The sequence below is a fragment of the Zalophus californianus genome, chromosome 1 (assembly GCF_009762305.2).
Source record: "Zalophus californianus isolate mZalCal1 chromosome 1, mZalCal1.pri.v2, whole genome shotgun sequence".
NCBI classification, from domain to species: domain Eukaryota; kingdom Metazoa; phylum Chordata; class Mammalia; order Carnivora; family Otariidae; genus Zalophus; species Zalophus californianus.
In genome coordinates, this window is record NC_045595.1 from 38,936,702 (window position 1) to 38,944,803 (window position 8,102).

Consider the following 8,102-nt stretch of genomic DNA (forward strand, 5'->3'; position numbering starts at 1 on the left):
TCAGTGGAATATAAGATGCACTTTTCTGGGTGGATTATCAGATTCTGTCGGGGTCTGTCCCTTCCGTTGTCTTTAATGAGCTATTTCAAAATCTGTACATTGCAGGAAATCAATTATATGGCTATAATGCAAATAAATTTTGTCCAGTGGAGATGCAAGTGATCCCCCCTCTTGCCCCCCCTCCGTCCCCCGCTTGGAAGTGGATGGTGTTATTAACAGAAACCCACATCAGCATTTCTGCCTACCTATATATTGGTCTGCTTTTTTTCATTCTTCTTTGAACTGGTTGAAATACTTAACTATTTATTTTCATTAATTAATGAGTGAAATAAAATCTTTGACCTGTGCTCATGATTTATGTGCATAAGAATCATGACTTTGACTTTTCAAAAGTGTTTCCCTTTCACACAGGCCACCCGCGCCTACTCCCGCCCTGCACATCCTGTCCTCTCATTGACTGGTCTCGGCCTTTGGGAGTCCAGGGAATTTGGGGAGAGGTAACTGCTTCCATTTCTTTTCCTCTTGGAAGCTGATGTTCGATCTCTAGGAGTCCTGGGGCTTATGCTATGTCCTGAAGCCTAGGACTCCCTGCTTCCCTGTACAGAAGAGGCAGTATAGCTCAGGGTCAGGGGCACAGGCTTTGGTTTGGGTCCAGTTCTACCCCTTCCTAGCTGTGTGACACTGCACAGCTCACTCCGTCTCTCTGAGACCTGTTTCCATCATCTGGGATCTGGGCCATATTCCTAGAAACTTGTCCTGATAACATCATGAGGATTAAATCAGCCCTAGATTTGGAATTTAATGAGTATCTGGCCACTAGCAATCACTGATACTATATTTTATTGTCACTGTGCTAGATATTTTCCATTTTCTGCTCTCAATCCACTGTTCACCAAGTACCCTTCCCTGCTCCATGCCCCCAGGAGGCTGACTTCCTTGTCCTCCAGTTTCTGGGTGGGTGTCACTAATTCATCCCCTCTTCCCCTCTCTGGAGTTGTCTTGGGTTGGTAGCATCCCTTAAAGGTCCCAGCTCATGCCAGGATGCCCTTGCCACCTCCAGGGTGGTGTGACGTTCTGTGAGGGTCACAGCTCCCTATTACTGCCCCTGGAGGGCTCATTATCCACTGTCAAGTCCCTACTTCCCGCCCACCACTTTATAAATAGTCCCTTGACTAAACACTCCTCAAATGACCCACAAGGAGCGTGCCATCTGTGTCCTGTCACAACCCCGACCGACACAGTTATTAACACCCTTGGTACTCCTTCCTCTGCGTTCATCTCTTTTCCTAAGTGAGCGCTGCTCCTCTGGGCCGCCCGGAAACTCGGAGCCGGTATGTATGCTCCTGGTTTGTGTTAGACCGAAGTGCCCAGCATTGCCAAGCAGCACAGGAAGGGTCTGCCACCCATGTCCCTCATCAGAAGGCCACATTCCTGTTCAGGGCCCATCTGAAGCACACACAAAGCCCGGGAGATGATGAGCGACGTGAGCCCTTTCCTTCTCCCGGCCAGGCAGCCAGCCTCAGGCATCCGGGAGTCCTTCCTCTGTCTGTGCTGTCCCGTGGCCCTTAGCGTCTCCCAGTGGCCTTGCTCTGGGTCTGAGTTCACCTCCGCCATGTCCCTGCTCCATCTCAGGGAGGTGGTGCGGCCGCCACCGTGGCTCCCGTGGGAGAGCCGTAAGTCCTGCACCTTCTTGAGAAAGGAGCACCATCCTGTCTTATAAACCCATCTCTGGCTAGCTGCCTAACGCCCATGTGTTATTAAGCAAATGTTACCAGTTCACCGAACAGTCTGGATTCGGGAAGGGGACAAACAACTGTGTTCTTTTCTCCAGTTGCCCCCTTAAACTGTGCTATGTCTAATCTCGCTTAATGAAAGTTCAACATGTCCCTTCCGTGTCTAGGCCATTTTCAGGTTTGGAAAGTCCAGTCCAGGCTAGCTTCAAGTTCCCATCTCATCTCCATGCTAACTCTCACTTTCCAGCCCCAGGCATGCATGGCTTTCACCCAGGAGGTCCTGCGAGGGCCGGCGGCATGGTCTCTCCTTTCGCTTGTTTCCCCCATCTCTTACCCTCCCTCCGCTGGTGCGGCAAGGATTGAGAGGTAGACGGGGGAAGAAGGGACAACCGTCTCTAAACTGGTCCCCTCGTTTCTCTTTAAGGCTCTCCTGGCTTCTCTGGCAGTGCCTTCTGCTGTGCTGGCAGCCAATATAGGCTTTCTCCTGGGGCAGATAACTAAGTTATACAGGAGGCCCTGGGAGAGTAGCCTCCCCACCCGCATTTCCCTGACCTGAGACATACCTTCTGGCTAGACATCTGCCAAACGTCTCCAGGGTACATGAAGATGGCTGCAGAATCTTTCCTACAACTTCTTTGGAGAGGAGGGATCTCTTTCCTCTCGCCTTCAACCTGGGCTGAGAGTACACAATAGAAAGGACAGGCTGGGACTTCTCAGGCTCAGTCATAAGAAACCTTGCAGCTGTCGCCAGGGTCTCTTGAAACATTCTCTGGGAGCCCGCAGCTGCCACGTGAGAAGTCTATTTTGAGGCTGCCCTGCTGGCCAGGCAACGCGGAGGTGCTCAGAGCAAGAGTCTGAGTCCAGCCACCCGGCTGTCCCACCAAATCAGCGGACCAGCCCCTTCACCTACTGCATACCACCAGGGGATCACAGTCAGCACCACGGGGAGCCGATGAAGCCTCAGCAGCAGAGTCCTGCCTGAATTCCTGACCCACAAAGTCAGGACAGAGAATAAAATGGTTGTTGTGTGAAGCCCTAAGTTTTGGGCTGGTTTGTTACGGAGCAACAGGTAATAAGCGAACACCACCAGCCCCTCCCCCTCTGATTCCTGTCCGTGGTGCTGGAGTCATTCCTTGGGTGGGTTAGTGGCAAAATGGCCCAGATGGAGCCACAATTTTTGGCATCTACATGACCCACTGCTGCACGGTGGACTTTCCTCTCTTCCCATCTCTCTCCGATTCTTTACCATCTGCCCAATTCTGTGGTGACCTTTTGTTAACGCCCCTTTATTGGCTTCAGGAATGAAGCACCACCCTTCTGTCGTCCGTGGGGAGGGATGGGAGATGCAGCAATGCTGCCTTCTAGGTACCCACCAGTAAGGGACATCTCCAAAGACCCCAGGCTGATGCAGGAGGAGGAGGCACAGGAAGGGCACTGCTGCTTGGTGGCAGACCAGGTCATCTGCTTCTTAATAAGCCCTGGTGATGTGTCTGTTTGGTACCTCTTTGACACTTCTTTGTCTTCAACTTTGAGCCCCAGTTGCTAATTTTTTTTAAAGATTTTATGTATTTATTTGAGAGAAAGAGCACAAGCAGGGTGAGCAGCAGAGGGAGAAGCAGGCTCCCCGCTGAGCAGGCAGCCTGAACCCGGTCCCATCCCAGGACCCTGAGATCATGACCAAGCTGAAGGCAGATGCTCAATAGACTGAGCCACCCAGGCGCCCCTCCAGTTGCTAATTTTGAGGTTAAATAAATATAGCCTTTTCTTTTCCACTTTAGGTTGGAAACTGAGTAATGACAAACATGTAAGGAAGTAAAGATTAAAATACCAGTTTTATTTCTGATAAAGCTAGAGCAGAGATGTATTTAGATCTGGCCAAATGACTCACTAATACTGCACCCTAGAATCTGATGTATCTACCTAGCCAGTCTCAGACAACACTGAAAATCATAGGCCTTTCTCCTCAGGGGCAGGGATTTATTGCTAAGATAACGGCCTGGCTGACAGCAGACCTGAATGCATACTTTCTGCAGGCAGGCAGGTCCCCAAGGGGGATATATAGGGAAGGGGCTGGCCTACCATGCCTGGTCTGTTGCAAGCTGGCCATTCAATTAATTCTTCCTCTTCTAATGAATAAACGAAGCGGGAGAAGGAAGCCAAGGTCCTCCTCATTGAAAAAAATAACAACGAACAAAAAGCCAACCAACCGACCAACTAAAACATAAGCAGGGGAATAAGAATTTTCCCCAGCAGTAAGCTCTGAGGAAACAAGTTAGTCCTATTCCGTGTCCTGTTACACGCCTCTGTTGGGTCTCTTTGTTTCCCACTCCAGATCCAGCTCCATCCTGGCCCACCTGTTTGTGTGCCTAGGGGGGCTGCCCCCATGAAGAGCACCCCTGCGAAGGGGGCTCCTGTGCCCTTTGGATCTGGGTTGGGTTTGGTCAAATGGCAGGCACTGGCGGGAGAGCACAAGCTGCGAAGAGAAGGAGGTTGGTGGGGAGGGGTTATCCCTTGTTTCTCTGTGCCAGTTCACAGGGGCTTGGCTCTGTCCCTCTAGTGCAGGCCATAGCTCCTATCAGGCAGCCATCGCCATGCACCACCCTCCTTGGAGATCTGAAACGATGCTCCCCTTTCCCTTCATATCTACAGGAGGTAATAGTTCTGACTTTTGCCCGACTTAGAATTTTCTCCTACCTCTTCCTGAGCCACTTCAACCCTAGCCTCAGTTTTGCAGAGTCCCTTTATTAAACAGCCCACAAACTACCCTGTTGGAGTGAGTCATCTGCTTCCTGTCTGAACTCTGACTGTTGCATCTCTCTTACTGGAGACTGTCCCTGCTGGGGGAAAGAATGCACCAGTGCACTGCACCAGCTGTTATGGACTGAACGTCTGTGTCTCCCCCCTGCCCAAATTCACATGGTGAAATGCTAACTCCCAATATAATGGTACCGGGAAGTGGGGACTGTGGGATGTGATTAGGTCATGAAGGTGGAACCCTTGTGCATGGGACTAGGGCCCTTGTAAAAGAGCCCCCAGAGCGCTCTGTCACCCCTTTCACCATGTGAGGATCCCATCCCATGAGAAGACAGCCATCAATCAGGAAGCAGCCCTGGCCAGACAGCAAACCTGCCAGCACCCTGATCTTGGACTGCCCAGTCCCCAGAACTGTGAGAAATTGAATGTTTGTTGTTTACACCACCCAGTCTATGGTATTATTGTTTTAGCAGCCTGACTGGACTAAGACGTAAGCCTCTTCTCAAAGCCTTCAGTCTGTCCTCACGCTCTAACCTGAACCCCATCTGCACTCCCAAGATAGTGGTGGGAAGGGCCTTTGGGCAAAATGAGAATTAAGAATTCTTTCTTACGAAGGTGTCCTTCTGTAACAAGAACAGACATGAGTCACCTGCAAATTTTGAAAAGTGAATGAGAGAAGGGTGGTGTGGTGTGGAAAACCTTGGGCTCTGGAGTCAGCTTGAGCTTGATTTCCAACTCCTGTGTGGTCCTGGACAAGCCACTTTCCCTGTCTCCACCTCTACTTCCTCATCAACATGGGTAATGACAGTGGTAGAGTGAGGTAATGCTTGGGTGCATAATAAATGCTCATTCAACATTAGCAAAGACCAGCATATGCAACGGTGCAGACACCAGAGTGCCCAGCCAAGGGGGTGGATGGAGGGGAAACTGTCCTCCTCACCAAGCCAAGGCCTATCATACACACTGTACCTGGCATCTGGAAACCCTCACAAAATGGTGGCTGCATTAGACCAAAATTCCCTTTTGAAATGTGGCTTCAGTAAGTTGATTCAAGAAGACTTAGAGAGGAGGATTTTCTTTCTATCACCCGCAGCTCTCAAAGTTCTCACCTGAGCTTAACCCGGGCCGAAGACAGGGCAGAAGAAAGGCAGGGACAGACAGAGCGACAGCTGCTCCTCAGTGCCTCTTGCATGCGTGTGTTTGGATGCGCAAGCCAGTTGATCATGAGAGTTCCAATTTAGTGGTCTGTGAGAATGGGGTGTCCCCAGAAGGCCACTGCAAGCATGGGATCAGTTCCGAGACCAAGACGGACGGGTGAGCAACTTTAATTACCCAAGAACTGTGTTAATGGCCCTTGGGGTATCTTATTGCTATTCTGACACTTGGGAACATGGCATTTTCCCATTAAAATGCCAATTATCCTTGAGCACTTCTGCAAATGCCATCAACTGGAGGCTGCTGGATTGTTGAGTGATGCAGTTTGATGGTTTGAAGTAAACCTATCAGATCAAGGGCATTTTACCTGGTAGTCCGTGACTGCTTTAAGTGCTGTACCACCCCTGCCTACCCCACTCCAAAGACATGCACACACACACACACACACACACACACACACACACACACAGAGTCCACTAAGCAGAAATATCAGAATCTCTAGTTCCAAGTAGCTTGGGAAGAGGAAGTGTCCAGGAGCTGGGAAATGAGCAAGAAAATCAAGATCTGGTAAAGAGCCAAAAAAAGGGAATTTTTCTTCATCTGGATAATTGAAAGCACAAGCCCAACAGAAAACATATCTCATTGGGGAAATCAGTTGATTTACTTCATCTGACTACCAGAGACAGGGTCTGCTTGCAAAACACCCACCTCCCCCATCATGTCTCTGTTGCAGATTAGTTACAGCTGAGGGGTTTGCTAATGCTGGAATTTGGAACCTCCATCAGATGTGCTCTTCCAAAACACCTCTGCCTCAGCCCACACAGTCTTGGGTTTGACTGATCCAGGTTCTTTCTTCTGGAAGAAGTGCTTATGCTGGGGTCATGCCTGAGTGCATGGAGTTTCTTGGGAAGGGGAGTCGTAAACCTGTTTGGTCCTCGACTTCTTGGAATTATGTTTCAACTCAATTATAAATCTAAGTGATTATGTCGTAGAAGATCAAGTTTGTTTTTGCTTTATTGTGTTCTCACTGGATTCTATTATAGAACAGCGGTACGGTAGTGTGGCTAAGAGCAGAGGTTACGGATCCAGATGCTGAACTTCTGATTTTAGTTCCACCACTTATCAGCCATGTGAACTTGGACGAGCTATTTAGCCTCTTTGGACCTCAGTCTCCGCATCTGTAAAATGAGAATAATAGTGGTACTGACCTCCCATGGTGGTGAGGATTAAACCTGTTAATGTCTAAAAAGTCCTCGAAATAGTATCCAATCCACTCAAAATGCTTTACTAGGGAGAGTATTATTATTTGAGTGAAGAGAATTTTAAAATGTTCTTTCACTTCAAAGGCTGTCCCATTTTTCTAATGGAAGAAGAGTTTGCTGTAGCACATCATTCAAGGGGAGGTGCGGTCTGCAAAGGGCTGGTGGTCACATCTCTGTAGCAGGTGCTCTTGGTGCTGCTCCCAGGTCTTCATTTCCAGACCAGAGTGCCCACCAGGCAGCTGGAACAGACCTGTACCCACCCTGAAGCCTGGCCCATGGCTGGCAGGAGACGCAGATCCAGAAATGGATGTCCAAATCCAAATCTGGACACAATCCAGATGACACACTTCCCACAAGTTCTTTGCCATTCCTCCTATCCAAAGGCAGATTCCAAATTCTTTTCCCTGCTGAAGATGAGCCAGCCTTAATGCCTTACTTCTAAGAAGCAGGATGAGGTAGAAGTGATGCATGCCTTCTGCTCTGGGTTCAACTGTATTCCCCAAAAATCTATGTCTAAGTCCCAACCCTAGTAGCCCCCAGTAACCTTATTTGGAATTAGGGTCTTTGCAGGTATAATCAAGGTCTGATAAGGTCATACTTGGTTAGGGTGAGCCTTAAGTCCAATGACTGGTGTCCTTATAAGGAGAGACAGAGACTCAGACACACAGACATACACACAGGGAGAGTGTCATGAATAATAAAGGCAGAGATTGGTGTGATGTGTCTACAAATCAAGGAACACCACAGACCATGGGCAACACCAGAAGCTAGGAAGAGGCTAGAAAGGAATTTTTTTTGGCGCCTTCCAAAGGAGTGTGGCCCAACACCTTGATTCTGGACTTTTAGCCTCTAGAACTGTGACAGAACCAATTTCTGTCATTTTCAGTGACCCAGTTTGTGGTACTTTGTTATGGCAGCCTGAAGATGTGCACCCTTTGATGTTAGATTATAAGAAAAGATGTAGCTTGGGTCTGGCCCTCTGTTTCTGTCTCTGTCTCTGTCTCGGAACATGCGCCACTGCACGTCTTGACGCCTCGTGTAAGAAGTCCAGCAACCTTGAAGCCACCACACGGGAGGGTCTGTGTGGAGAGACCACCGCGAAGGAGCTTTGGCCCTTCAAGTGTTCTCCTAGCAAGGACCAGACACGTGAGGAAAGAAGCTTTGACGGGACCTAAGCCCCAGCTGCCCTCCCCCCACC

The 8,102-nt window shown here is 49.3% G+C and overlaps 1 protein-coding gene across 1 annotated transcript in view; it reads right to left on the minus strand.

Moving 5' to 3' along the window:
* LOC118356902 overlaps positions 1-2,499 on the minus strand; it is a 93,897-nt gene extending 91,398 nt beyond the window's left edge. Inside the window, exon 1 of the mRNA XM_035727154.1 lies at positions 2,297-2,499. Within this exon, the coding sequence (XP_035583047.1) occupies positions 2,297-2,499 (203 nt within the window). The remainder of the gene's footprint in view (positions 1-2,296) is intronic.
* Positions 2,500-8,102: the final 5,603 nt, after the last annotated feature.